Source organism: Zootoca vivipara, chromosome 3, assembly GCF_965207765.1.
Source record: "Zootoca vivipara chromosome 3, rZooViv2.hap1.1, whole genome shotgun sequence".
Taxonomy (NCBI): Eukaryota; Metazoa; Chordata; class Lepidosauria; order Squamata; family Lacertidae; genus Zootoca; species Zootoca vivipara.
In genome coordinates this window covers 32,106,480-32,121,746 of record NC_142586.1, presented here as the reverse complement: position 1 = coordinate 32,121,746, position 15,267 = coordinate 32,106,480, and the positions used below count along the sequence as shown (strand labels likewise).

Genomic DNA, 15,267 nt, shown 5'->3' with positions numbered 1-15,267 from the left:
GTACAGTGGTACCTTGGTTTGCGAATACAAACCGTTCCGTGGAGGCGTTCGATCGCTGAGGCATTCATTTGCCAAAGGCACGCTTCTGCACATGCGTGAAGCGCTGATAGAGCGCTTCTGCGCACGCACGCGCTGCGCAGATCGCATCTGCGCATCTGACGCCGCGGAACTCGGATGTAAACACTTCCGGGTCTGCGGCGTTCGTAAACGGAGGTGTTCATAAACGGAGGTAGTCGTAAACCGAGGTTCCACTGTAATCCATATCCTTTAATAGCTAATCCTCAAGGGCCATTGAGACAGGTGGGTGGGACTGCCCACATACTAATTTCCAAACATCAGATGACACATTTTGCTTTGCCCCTGAAATTTTTAACTCAAACCACTTGGGAAAAGAAAGGCACATATCCATTTGGCTCTGCCAGTATTATGCATTAGCAAGTAATATTTGAAAAGACTGGAGAAAATCATTAAATGCAATTTTACATTTTGCTATTAGCAAAGCTATTGTACAAAGCAAGTGGATACGGCATGTGTCCTAGAAATAACTGCTATATTAAGTTAAGAATTCTGCTAGTTGCTCTCAAGACATGGGACTGTATGCTGCTCCGCAGTGTTCAAAATTAGCCAGGTGCTTTTTGCTCCTGGCGCAGTTCCAATTGCAATTACATTCAGCTTTCTGGGCACCATGTTGGCAACCACAGTTTAAAAAGTTCCATAGTTAATACCATTTCCATTTCCACTGTGTATGTTTCTCTTTCTTCCATACTGGGGCAAGTGAAGTGTTATAAGAGCAAGCTACAGAGATCACAGAATCATAGCATTAGAAGGGATCCTGAGGGTCATTTAGTCCAACCCCCTAGCGAATAGACATTCCGTTGTGGCAACTACAACTTAAGATTCAAGGTGCCATTTGGTGACCACCTTATACAGTGGTACCTCGAGTTCCGAATGACTCAACTTACAAAATATCCAACTTACGAACTAAAATAATTGGCGAGCGCTTATGAATTTTTTCGACATCCGAAGGCCAAATCGGGGCCTCTGTCTCCGCCGCCGCCGCCGGCCTCCTGCCAGATTGCTCCCGGCACCTCGCTGACCAGCCTCCGGACGGATCAGCCCCTATCTGCCGCTGAACAGCCTCAGGCCGGATCGCTGCCAGCACTGCCGGCTCCCGCCCGGCCGGATTGGGCCCTCTCCGCCGCCGCACGGCCTCAGGCCAGATCGCTGCTGGCACTGCCGGCTCCCACCCGGCCGGATCAGGCCCTCTCCACCGCCGCACGGCCTCGGGCCGGATTGCTGCCGGCACTCCCGCCCAGCCGGATCAGGGCCTTGCCGCGCCGGCGGCCTCCCGCCGGATTGCCGCCGCCTGCGCTCCCTGCACTGAAAAGGTAATGTTGCTGTGCAGTTTGCATGCCTTTAAAGTTTTTCGCACAAAAAACTGGGTGTCTGGGTCTTTTTTCTAGGCTCCAGAATGAATTAATCCGTTTCCAATGCATTCCTATGATAAATTGCTATTCGACTTACGAATTTTTCGACTTACGAATGTGCATTCGGAACGAATTAAATTAGTAAACCAAGGTACCACTGTATACCAGAATACCTAGCACTGTTTCCACCTCCTTGTACTGTTTCAGAAGCAGACTTGCACCTATATAAAAATGTAACAAGGGGGCCCTGGGTCCCATGCCACCTGGATATTGCCCTGCCTGTCTGTAGGTTTGGATATGCCATGTCAGAAAGCTTCTTCTCTATGCACCTGTGTCCAGAGGTTGCTCTACATAGAGAAATGTCAAGTAGCCAAACCAGTCCCAAGACGTATAAAGGTAAATGCCTCTAACAATGCTCACCATTTGTCATTAGCTTGATTAGGTAGACTGATGGAAGAGCATCATTTTAAGCAAGAGTCTTCCTTGCATTTTAAGCAAGAGAGCCAAGGGAAACAGGAAACCTGCTGGACAGCTGCACCACACTACGAAACAATGGCCAGTATCTAAAGAAACCCAAAAACGTTCACCCAATGGATTTTAATAAATTCAATAAAGTTTTATTTAAAAATTATTTCTGACTTCAATAAACTTTCATGCTTGGGAAAGTCTCCTGAGTTTGCCATGCAGCAAACAAGTCAAAGCCCCATTGTAGTTGCATGAAACTCTGGATCCTAGCCAAACAGCATAGAAGCATATGGTAACTAGTACAGTATTACATTAGCTAGGAGATGAGGGGAAGGGAGAAAGACACTGAACCCCTACATATACCAAGGAAAACAGAAACATAGACACCCCACCCCACCCACTCCCCCATCCCGCCCCCTCTTCCCCCCTCTCCTTCCTAATGTCTCAACAAGCAAGATTGATGTGTAACAATGGAATAACTATGAGACACTGCATTACCTTTGTAAACCAAGAAAATCCTCAATAAAAAAGGGGGGGGGAGAGAAAGATGTCAGATTGGAAACACCCTTGGGAGCATATATCAAAGCAAATTTTTAAAAAGAGTTCCATTTGCTATTATATCATTAGGAGGATAGCTCAGAGAACAAAGGTCTTAGAATATTAAAAGCTGTATTGTTATAAACAGTCTGTAAAAACTGTCAACCACCAGTGCAAACTACTAGAGGCAAATATTAGGGTAAGGAGGAAAAAAACCATCAATGTTTATATATAGCAGGGTTACCATATTTCAAAAAGTAAAAATCCAGACAAAAAAGTTGTTGAGCATTTATTTTGAGCCAAAGTTGAGCTTTTTTCCCTGAAAAACTGCAAATAAATTAGATATTTTTGAGCAACAATGACCCTGCCGACATGGGCTGCCATACGTCCAGATTTTCCAATACATTTAGCCGATTTCTGCAGCTGCACTATTCTGAATATGACCAGGGAAATTCAGCCATATGGCAACCCTAATATATAGGATGCCTTTATATTATGCTTCTATACAAGCTAATTAAAAATGGGGCTGTAGAATTGAACGGCAGCACACTCTGCTCTGTACGATCAGCCAGATTATCAAGGGCCAGTGGGAAGGTGTTCCTCTAGCACCCCAGGAAGAACATCATGTTAAGGTGGAGACCAGACTCATTCCATCCATTGAGAATAGAAGGGGCAGCTCAAGGGTAAATGCTTTCCCCACACCTGCCAAAATTGTCAGCTCCAGCTACCAACTGCCCCAAGACTGCAGAAGGAAGGGAAAACAGAAACTCAGACCTCATCCATTGGCCATCTGCTATTCAACCAAGAACACCAGCAAGATAAGATCAGGCAGGCCCAAACTGGAAACAGATATGCTTATAGCTCAGCACAAAATAGATTTATGAAATCTACATGTACAAATGCCTCAGTGTCTTTCAGATCAAATACCCTGCACTATACCCTAGGATACTTAACTATCTATTAGATTTTGCCCATTGGAAAATTCAGAAAAGCGTAAGCTGACAATGGAAACTATCAATGCCACCTGCTAAGTTATAACATAATGCATGTCAGGTTCTTAAAATAATTTTGTTATATCCAATAGTGTCCCTCACACTAATCAAAGGCTGTTTGATCCAGCAGGTGCTTTTATCAGTGGAGTGGGAAAGGAAATTGTTTTTACTGATTCCCCCTCCACCTTGCACACCCCCAAAACTCTGTTCCAAAGGACTGAAAGACCTTTTACGATAGCATGGGAGATGGAGTGGGGTGGCTGCAGGGGGAGCAGGAAGTGGCAAGATTACCTCCCTCCTGATTGAAAATCTATGCTGGATTTAAAAAAAAACATATTTCAGCATGAAGGACAGCACTGGATACAAACTACCAAGTTTGATACATCAGATCTAAACTGTGAAGTGCCCCAGCTGCTTCAGAAACTTCTATAGACTGTATCTCGCTAACCCCAGCATTCCAGGGAGCTGGATATCATGCATTCAACATAGTATGTTCAAAGGGAGATCTAAGGGAGCACAAATGATGCAGTCACACTGGACACAGAGTTTATGGGGCAACTATGAGGCACCACAACTATGACATCCAATAGTAGGTGAGAGACGGGGATGGGGGATTGGGGGGGGGATTTGGGTGTCACTGAAATTTGGAACACCAAGGTTTGCCACCGCTATGTTAGTTACCGTCAACCTGTTTCTGGCTGGGACTGTGACTACAATTTCCAACATCCCTGACCACTGGTCCTGTTACTTAGGGATGGTGGGAGTTGGAGTCCCAAAACATCTGGAGGGCCAAGTTTGGCCATGACTGCCATAGCAGGAATCCAGGACTGGAAAAGTGCTCAGTAATTTTATACTAAGGCCATTCAATGTAAGATTCATTGATTAGAAGATGATAAAAACATAGTTAAAGACTGGTTTCTTAAACTGTTTCTTCAGAACAGCAGTATTTGCTACACTGTGACCCATGAAAACAAATAAACAGTAGTGTAGCACCATAAAGCTTAACACATGTATTATGGCATAAGGTTTTGTGGACTACAGTCAATTTCATCAGAAGCCAAGTTAGTCTTAAAACTGTTGCTGCAACAGACTAACAGAGAGATCCTCTACAATCTTACTCAGAAGTAAGTCCTACTGAGTTGAATGGGCCTCATTCATTCCCAAGTAAACAACTACAGAATTGCTGCCTAACATGGTTAGCCCTCTGGAAATCATTATGCCTCACCAATGTTTCTTTTAACAGTTTTAAACACACTGCCTTCAGATGGAAGTTCAATTTTCATCAGTAGCCACTTTTAATGCTCAACTATATGCAAAACCTTTTCCCTCTCCCAGGCTTTTTAAATTCCTTACTTTTAGTTATTAAAGCTATCTTGTCTACTCCTTGCTAATTTTTAAGTGTTGCTTACTGATTTTACACTGCTGTGTGGGTTTACACTGCTTTTTATTAATCCTGCACTGTGTTGTTTTTTAATTGCTTACATTTGTATATTAAATTAACCAGTATAGAAATGGTTAAATAATAAATAAATAAATGCCATAAAATTCCTCCTATTATTTTCCGCACTATTATTCAAGGAGGAGTTGGGTGAACAGGGGCTGACCACAACAATAACATGGAAAAAGCAGGATGTTAGGATCATATGGTGGCTAAACACTTGCTTAGAAGGGAGACCGAATGCTTGCATGGGTTTGAAAAAGATGTGTAATTATTTGCAAAAAGATGTTAAAACCTAAAACATCCCAGGACCCATATAGATTCCAATATGTCAGTAGCCTAAATAAGCTACAATCTCTGATCTGCCCCATTGGAGGAAGTTATAATAATAATAATAATAATAATAATAATAATAATAATAATAATAATAATAATAATTTATTATTGATATCCCGCCCATCTGGCTGGGTTTCCCTAGCCACTCTGGGCGGCTTCCAACTGAATATTAAGATACAGTTAAGATACAGCAGAGGTGTTCCTTTGCGGGAAGGGCTGCAGCTCATTGGCAGAACATTTGCTTCTCATATATAAAGTCCCAAATTCAATTCTAGGCATCTCCAGGTAGGACTAAGAAAGACTCCCGCCGAAATCTTGAAGAGCTACTGCCAGTCAGTGTAGACAATACTGAGCTAGATGGACCAATAATGGTGCAGTGAAAAATAACATATCCACTGTACCTCCTACCGCCAGTCCTGACCACTGGAAGCAGAAAGGCCCAGTGGCTCTGCGCTCCATTCAACCCCATTGTTCCTAGCTGACAGTCAACTTGCTCCATAAGGTACTATCATTTGTGATGACATTACACAGGGAACCACCATAGATTGATCAAATTTTAACATTAAAAGTACTTAACATAGTAGGCACCCCAAACAAGAGAACCCTTTTATAGTAAATACCCTAAAAGTATTTACCCTAAAAGTATGCAAACTTTCTGCATTGAAACACATTCTACCTGATCAATGCATATCCAACCTGCTCTGTAAACCCTTTAATGATGATTTGCTGCCACTGTGAGGAGCCTTCATAACAGAGATGTTTCCAGATGAAGAACTGTGAGGGGAGAGAGAGCTTGTGCTGGCCATCAGGCAATGGCTTTTTCCACCTGCCTTGCCCCACCCTCCAGCCCTAGGAGCATTTCCCAGACTTTGAGAACAGCAGAAACAGCTGGGAAGAGAGAAGAGGAGTTCAGGGCTTCTTCTTCTTGATAGTTTTGTAAGGTGTGTCCTTGTTTCCCAATTTGATCCTTTTAAATGGTGCTGTATATTTTGTGGTATTTTGTGCATGGTAACTTGCCATCATTTTTATTATCATTTAGCAATTCTTTATTGTAATTGTTAAGTGCAAACTATTTAAGTATTAGTTACAGGGAGGTAGCCATGTTGGTCTGACGTAGTATCTGAAGAAGTGTGCATGCACACGAAAGCTCATTACCAATGACAAATAAAGTTGGTCTCTAAGGTACTACTGGAAGGAATTTTTTTATTTTGTTTCTATTTAAGTATTATTTGCTGATATTTAATTTTCTTATTTACTATTATATTCTAATGGATTATTGAATATTGCTTTATTCAATGTAAGCTGTTTATTTTAAAGTTATGCTTTTATCATGACTTTTTTGTATTGGATCAGACTGTTAGGTGTGTGATCTTTGCTGTCTATTTTGTTGCTTCTTCAGCTTGCAAACTGCCTTGTGTACTGCATAGGAATACAGAAAGGCGGTATGCAAATTAAAAGTTAAATGAGTCAAATCAAGAGGTACGCTTTCTGAAACGAGTGCAACCTAAAACTGCAATGCTATGCGAACCAAATCCCTGTTTTAGTAAGATAAACACTATCTGAAAATAATCCTAAGTATTCCTCTCCACAACTCATTTTAAAGCTCCTCAATAAATATAATGGTTACCTCAAGAGAAGTGAAGGAAAGCTAGTGGTTTAACCTTAGGCTCCAAACCATGAAGCAGGGTGGGGGAAAGGATTCGTGTTTTCAGAGCAAAATGGAACAACACCAGCTTCTGCTCTATTCAAAAGTGTATACTTGAAAAATATTAAGATTTACCTGTTGAACAAGGCATCTGGAAATTGGGATCAGTGCTATCCAAAACAGGCAAACAGAACTGAGCACTTGCAGATCCTAGCATAGGGTCCTTATCACTGAGCATGTTCTTCAGCGAATCCTCTAAGACATTTTGACTTGTACTAAAATCCTCACAGACTTCATTCTCCAGGTTGGATCCTAGAAATAGGGCATCATCTAAGTGTTCAGTAGGAATTAAATGATTAAATGTATCAACTATATCCATGAAGACTCTTGTGTGTCTTTAATCCCTATAGAAAGACAAGAAAAATACCATAAGAAAAATAAGCTATGAATTATAAAATTACCTAAAAATTAATAATAAACTTGATCTGGCTTATTACTATTCTGAATACCTCTTCAAAAATTGTTTCTTTCTCTTTTTATTAAAAAAAATGTATTTGCTTTATTTAAAATATTTTTCAACAACAAAAAACTTAGCAATTTACTTTTAGGTTTGGTAAACTTTATATATGGGTCAAATGCACACATGGTAAACCCAGCCACAGAGGGGGCCATATATACAGAACAAAACATAGTTTCTCCCCACCTGCTAACTTTGCAAACTTTTTTTGAGAAGCCTGTAGTAAAATAATTGTAAAGTATCTCAGAACATACCCTTGCCCACTGCTTTTTTCCCTGAAACCCCCTCCTGCACCTCTTTTTCTCTCAGTAAAGTTTCCCAGGTATGGGGTCACCCACATAAAATAAGAAAAAAAAATGGAGAAAAGAATTGTGATGTGAGCAAAAGCAGCGAGGAAAGAATTAAGTACCTGTACCTCACACCCACTTGCTTCTATTGCCCTGAAAACTGAAACCCCACTCCTATCTAGCTGCAAGGAGCAGTCAAGCTTTGCAGACCCATATTTGCCCCCAGAAGTGTACATCAGCCCTAGGTTTACATTAAAAAGTAAAACATTCAAATGGATGGTTCTTATTTGATCATCTTGCCAAATAGGCAGCTAATCTTTTTAAATCCCCACGGAAGTTGACTAAGTTGTATATTAACTTGACAAAACTGTAATCTGAAGGGAGAATCAGTATCTCAGATATGTCAAAATCTGCCATCATAATGTGACAGCCATCTTTCAATCCAAAAGAAGTTAAGATATGTATTCCTATATTACTTCATTTTAATACATGAAAAGTAATATTAAGTCTTATTATAAAAGTTAGAGTAGCTTTTATGAGGCTCTTATCCAAGATAAAACAGTATCTACAGACTAACATATCTCTCCAGACATAAGTTTGTTGCATTGAAACCACCCTCAATTCAAAAGACCCTTTTAATATGAAGAGCATATAAAACTCTACCATTTAGAGTTATGATAGGCAACTGCAACAAGTCTAAGGAGAGCTGAATTTTAGCAGTGTTTTATGCCTGCATACAGAAAACAGTAAATGCTATGGAAATGTACAGGAGATGGATGAACTTCCCCTTATAAGCTTCAATTTCAACAGTCAAACGTTCAATTGTTAGGCAAGTTTTTAGAATCTCTGCAAACTAGTTTGGCCGAAAGACTCAAAAGCATTATGGCCACTACACTTTCGGCAAAGCTTCTAAAGTGTTTCTTACTGAAAGAAAGCCATTTTCTAATTAGGTAAATGTGATTACTTCAGGTAATTGTTGCTTTTCAATTTGATTATGCAGAAGTCATAACACTAACTGCATTGCCATAGAACTGCTTGACTGAAGCCACCAACTGTCAGGATTCAATTCAAGTTTAATGAGAGTTTGTTGTGCTTGAGGTCTGCCACAAAAACCCTTGGCAGTAATTACGATACACCACAAGGTACACTGTTGTTTCCTATTATAAGGACACTAGGAAGCTGTTTCTGTTCACAAGACATTTACAACTTTGGAACCAGCATTGATTATTTCATCTTGCCTATTTTAAAGGGCTACATCCACAAGGCATCACCTGTAAAGGACTGTTATCTGAAACAATGCATCATTGCAAAAATCTTGAAGTCTCTGAATGCTTTAATGAGCATTTGTCTAATCAGCAGCTTTGTATCTATCTCATATCAGCTCTTGTCTCTGTAGAAGCTGGGTCATTTTTCAAATAGAAGCATTCTGTGTAGTTAGCTGATGTGTGCAAATGGGAGGCTTTGGCAAAAGACACCCCCATTCCCTTATGTGCTCTCTGCCACCAGTATCCATCACTCAACACTCATGGCTAACTCCTAGGAGGAATGGTAACTTCTAGTTGGTAAAATATCAAAGCAATCTTCCAAACTCAAAGAGTGACAAGTCCCTACATTTTTTTTATATTGTGCACTACATATTGTGCATTGCAACTCCTATCAATATAAGGAATATTACAAAGAATGAAAAACAAAAATATTATTCTCCACTCAATTTAACACTAGTTAGGTGTCCCAGATCATCTGCAGAGATCAGTCCAGGAGATTCTAAAAGATATGCAAAAGGCTTATGAGGTCCGTAATCTTCAAGGTACCATTTGCAAGTTATGGACCCACTATTGGAGGAGACCCAAGCAGCCCCAACTCATATGAAGAAGCTATCTCTGAACAATCCTCAGGAAATCACAACAATTCTAGATAATTTCTGCTGTTTTAAGTGCCTTAAGAACACAAGAAGAGTACTGCTGAATCAGACCAAAGGCCTATCTCCAGTGTTCGAAACTAGCAAGGTGCCAGGCACATTTTGTGACTGGCATGGGTCCAATTGCAACCACAATCCACTATCCACAATCTCTAGATGCCAGGACAGAGCCAGAACACAGCAGAAATGGAACTGCAGTGATGAATATACTTATGCCTCAGTTAATTCTTAATTGCTTTTAAAAAAAAGATGTTGCCTTCTATTTGATTAGTGTCCAAGGGTTAAAAATACATTTCGAAATGTCAAGGATGAATTGTGAACATTAAATAAGAACCCACCCACGAGTGTGATTCAAAATATTTAAGCCAATATCTGAATTCAAAATCCACCTTTACAGATTCCAAAGTGGAATTTGAAAGTCACATTAATTTCAGTCTCATTAAAGGTGCCTTGTGCCTTCCAAACCCCAGACAATTTCACTCAACAGGTGCTTAAGCAAAACCACAAGTAGTAGGTCATGTTTTCATAACTTCAGCAAGTACCCATGATTTGTGGAGGACTGCACTATGAGTAAGATTTGCCTATGCAGATAATACAGAATATTAGTAGTATCACAATGTATTTCAAGTCAACAAGTTTAATTTCCAAAATTAAGGAAACAACACTTCCAAGCTAAAGTTCACTTGTTCAGCTGTACTTTAAAACAATACTAGATTGCTCTGCCACTTCCCTTTTAAAAAAGCACACACATAAACATACTGCAACCATAGCTGAAATTTCAGTAACCTCAACCAAAGTAAGTCAGGCTCTTTCATATGGGGAAGTTTCCCTTGATCCTTAGCACACTTACTTGAAGTATCATAGAAATAAGTTGGATTTCTATGTAAAGAATTCATGCTTTGTCCATTGCTCATGCACAACTGAACTGTCTACATTTCCAAAAATGGAGGGTAATCTACCAAATCAGAACAACTTTTAAGGAGCTATGTCCCAACTATGGTATATCCACCTATGCTTCTTTTTTTGGGGGGGGGGGTTACAAAGAACAACATGTTTATAATCCTTCCAGTAGGCTGTAATATAGGGCCACCAAGTTTGGCATGCCTTCCTGAAAGGCTAAAAAAAGCCATGGTGTTCATAAGAAACACTTCATCAGTCATCAACATAATCAAGCAGGAAATCAAAAGCCGGAATACAACGATCTATGGCTAGAACACTTCAGTCAGGTGTGCAGTTTCATTCTGTCCTCTTGCAAGCTAACCCAGACAAATGTGCCATACAACCAGGATACTTCTTCCAAACACAGAATGAACTGTTTTCATCTCAAAATGCCTAAAAGCATGCAAACTTGTATGTAGTTTTTAAGGACTGGGGTAGTGCAGATTTTCATTTATTTCAATCAATTTCTATCTCATTCATTATCTAGATCTCAACACACTTATTGGTGATTTAAAAGTATGACACTGTGAAACCATCAGAATCAAATAACCGTGTTTTTAGTAGTACTGTAAAAATAACATCTGCTTAAACCATATCCAGTCTGATAGTGTATCCAATAAACACTGAGGCTTGAACCACAATGTAACTCTAAAGAAAATGAAGACTACAAAGCAGCTACCAAACACCTCTCTTCAAACCCTTAGGGCATCAATTTGGCACATAGATGATACAGTCCAAAAGAACACTCTTCATCTACTCTAAAATGTGTGTATGTTCTACAGTGAGGAGGGTGCTCCACATGAAAACATGCAAGGTCACAGCACTGGAACAGTACAGGGGAAAACAGGAGCAAATGGTTATGGCTGGGGTAGAGAGATGATGCAACAGAAGTGAAACAGATAACACAGTAGTGGTACCAAAAACAGTAAGAATTCCTTACTTTATTTACAAGCCAAAGTAGATTAAAGGAAAACTCCAGTTAGAGTCAACCTGAAAATTATCTTTAAATTAATACGATTAATATTTCAGATCAATTTAACTGTCATGACCTGCATCCCTTTCTGTTGCTTATTTTGTACATTATTTCAGTGGCATGGCTTTATTGTGGCAACACTTTCCAATACTATATCCCCCCCCCTTGAATCTAAGTACTTTCTCCATCTTAGCCCATTATACATACTACAGAATAAGCAACCAATGAACTGAGGCTGCAATTATACACACACACACACACACACACCTACTGGCTACTGAGAGATCACAAAACACACAAGTGCTATGGATGCACTCAGCAAAATGTAACATTTCTCATACCCAACTATCATTACTTCATCCTTGTGCTTTAATTCTTGAGAAGTTTCCCCTTCTGGCCACAGATCACACAAGACATAAAATTACCGTTTACAATGTGGAACTACGGCTTCTGTAAATTCCCCAAAAAATCAGTAGGGCTCCTCAATAAACACAACTGGTCTGGGATGTTTAAGACCTGAACATGTGATAGCTATAACTGCATAATGACAAATTATTTGTAGCATTTGATCACAGAGGAAGTTGATGAGGAACAAGAAGGAAAATTGAGGGGCAGGGAGCTCTGCAGCCTTTTCACAGCATGTCTGAATCCTGCAACCAAACCAGTTCCCCATATCATTAGATGGATCAGAGTATGTTTTAAAGGGTAACGGTAAAGGGACCCCTGACCAGAATGAATGCTCCATAAAGACCTGACACTTAGCTAAGGTAAAGGTAAAAGGGACCCCTGACCATTAGGTCCAGTCGTGACCAACTCTGGGGTTGCACACTCATCTCACATTATTGGCCAAGGGAGCCGGCATACAGCTTCCAGGTCATGTGGCCAGCATGACTAAGCCACTTCTGGCAAACCAGAGCAGCACACGGAAACAGTTTACCTTCCCGCTGTAGCGGTACCTATTTATCTACTTGCACTTTGATGTGCTTTCGAACTGCAGATTGGCAGGAACTGGGAGCAAGCAAAGGGAGCTCACCCCGTCGCGGGGAGCCGACCTTCTGATCGGCAAGCCCTAGGCTCAGTGGTTTAACCCACAGCGCTACCCGCACCCCTGTTGTTTTCGGCATCCCTAAAAACCTTGCTCTTAAAGTAACATCATGAAGAACTACATCATGAACAAGCGCTAAAAGTTATTGTAAAGCAAGTCTGAAAAATGCTATACTATAAAAGCATATCTTACATTTGGTGAAAGATTTATAAGTGGCTGAGCAATTCTGAAACTTATACTTGAAATGTATAAAAATCTAATCATTCTTGAGAAGGTTCTAAATATGCACATTTCAAGTTGAAAGGCCAGAAGTATTTAGGATGCAATCAGTAAGAAATATCAGTGAAAATATCCAGGTTTGTTAGAGAAGCTAATCTGCAGATGATTTAGAAAGAGACATCAACGTATAGACCACGCTACTGTAGCAAATTCGAAAACCATCAGGAACAAGCATATGAGCAGCTGATCAGTGTGAGTGGGAGGGTAAAGATAGGCTTGGGTAATGTAATAAAAGTCAGGTGATACTACTCGCTGAACACTCTGAACACTTGGGAACATGCAGACAGTTTTTGAGCAAGGCAAACAGTTTTTGAGCAAGGTGTATACGCAAGAACATTTGTTGCCAATTAGTTATTCACCAAAATACTCAAACACCCTGTTAATCAGCATGCAAGTCACAAAAGGTTATTTTCCCTACCCTTTCAATGCATGCTTAGGTATAAAGTGTGATAATGCAAGTCCAAGTGGTCCTGAAGAACAGTAGTTATTCTGGACCAACACACACACACTGCACAAGCATGTTGATAAATAACCATCACCAGAGGAATGAAAGCTGCAAAGTATACACAGAGATGGAGATACACCAGAGATGGAGAATCTGTGTCCCTCCAAATGTTACTACACTACAATTCCCTTCATCCCTGGCCTGGACATCTGACCATGCTTGCTAGGGCCGATGGGAGCTGGAGTCAAATGACATCCAAGGGAGCACAGCTTCTCCATCCCTACTATACACATGAGAGTTAAGTTCTATGGTGGAGCTCAAGGGGGCTTACTTCTGACTTACAGCACGTTTGTGTGTGACAGCATTTTAGTTGTTTGATCTACCCTGCTGCATTTTAAAGCTATTTTGACTGGGTATGTATGACCACTGGTTCCCCAACCCCCAAGCACAATATATCCGATGAAAGGCAGTTTAACAGATACTTTAATAAACAATTCTACACTAAAAAAAGAGAAGCCGAAATCCTAAAACACTTACCAAGGAGGAAGTCTCATTGGACTCGCTTGGCCTTACTGCTGAATAAACCACCATGGCTTAAAAAATGGCTAGCTAACACTGTTATGCAGGGGGAGGGAGGACGACAGGGAGAATCGGGATGAATTAGCATTCCCCACAGGGAGGTGATACAAGAAGCAGCGAGGTGGGATTCGGAACAGCAGGGAAAGGGATGGGGAAGCTGTGCCACAGGCCCTCCAAGGGGATCACGAGGGGGCCTTGCTCCTGGGGGGGGGAAACCTGACAGGGGGCGCACGAGGAAGGGGGTGGGGTCAGAAGAAGAGGACCCGCGGCGTGGAGGGGGGGAGGCGGTGGTTAAAACAGAGGAGGCTACGAATGCAAGAAGACCCGGATGACGGGGGGTTCGGGCGGAGGCTCGTTCGTGGCGGGGGGGGGGTAGTGTTGCACGCGCGAGGCCGAATCCGTTCACTACGAATAGTAACCCCCAACCCAGCCCCCGGCGCGCGAAGCTTCCCAGCTAGGCCGCGCTTCTGACCTAACGCTTCTGACCTAAAGCCAACGCCGCCGCCCAGAGATTATATTTACCTGCCTCGGCTAGGGGCACGCGCTCCCTCTCTGGGCTGGCTACTAGGTTTTTTTCTCTCCCCCCCCCCCGCTCCGCGCTCCTTTTTCTCCCTTCCCCCTCCCTTCTCTTACGTCTCTCTTCTTGCTCCGCAGCCCCAGGCCGGGGAGGAGGGATGAGGGGGGGAGGAGGAGGGAAGGAAGGAAGGCAGGAAGGCTGGCTGGCTGCTGTGCGGAAGTGGAAAGGGCACGCGGGAGACGCGGAGGGGGTGGGCGTTGGAAGTGGGCGGAGACAAGAAAGGACGGCCGGGACTGCTTCGACTGGCTAAAGGGGAAAACAAATACTACTCCCCCGCCTCCCTCTCGACCACCCCCACTGCCGTCCAGCAGGTGGCCTCTCCCGCTCGTGGGCCGGCTGGCCGCGTGCCGACGCTGGAGGCCCCGCGTGCCTCACTCGAAAGCGACGGAGCGCGGGTCGGGTAGTGAGAGCAGGAGGCCGAGGTCACGTGACGGCGCTGTTTTACCCTGCGCGTGCGCGTTGCTCCCCTTGACGCTTACCTTACGTCTCCCGCAATAAATAAACATATTTCGAGTTTTCTGGGCGTGGGACGGTTAACTTGTTTTGTTTCTTCTCCTTCTCTTGCGTACAGACTTGTGCTGCTGGCTGTTGTTTCTGAATAATATCTTCCTCTCCTGCGATCCTCTCCCCCGGGTTTCACTTTCCTTAACGTTTACGGTACACCACTTAATAACGCACGTTTTACTCGGAAGTAAACCCTATTGAGCATTTCACTATGACATGGAGCTTGTGTACGCAAAAGGTCTCCTAAGGAAATTCATTTGTGTGCCGCCTCCACCCCTACCCTCCTCCTTTTATATATTTTAAATAAATATGTTTTAAAGAGAGTGTTATAACCATCGATATTGGGGCACAGCTGTACCTCCCT

General features: G+C 42.1%; 1 protein-coding gene across 19 annotated transcripts in view; it reads right to left on the bottom strand.

Annotated features, from left to right (window-relative positions):
* Positions 1-14,585, bottom strand: part of PHF3 (PHD finger protein 3) — a 49,602-nt gene extending 35,017 nt beyond the window's left edge. For 4 of the 19 annotated variants that reach the window (XM_088665828.1, XM_088665827.1, XM_088665824.1 and 1 more), the window contains exons 1-2: positions 14,456-14,585; positions 6,976-7,244 (exon numbers count right to left, since the gene is read on the bottom strand). Coding sequence is in view for 6 of the 19 variants with exons in the window: in XM_088665827.1 (XP_088521953.1) it covers positions 6,976-7,219 (244 nt within the window). In the remaining 13 variants the exon portion in view is untranslated. Of the gene's footprint in view, positions 1-6,975; positions 7,245-13,780 lie in introns of all 19 variants that reach the window. The other 15 variants (XM_088665835.1, XM_035109693.3, XM_088665836.1 and 12 more) reach the window with 14 other exon arrangements.
* Between the last annotated feature and the right edge of the window lie 682 nt (positions 14,586-15,267).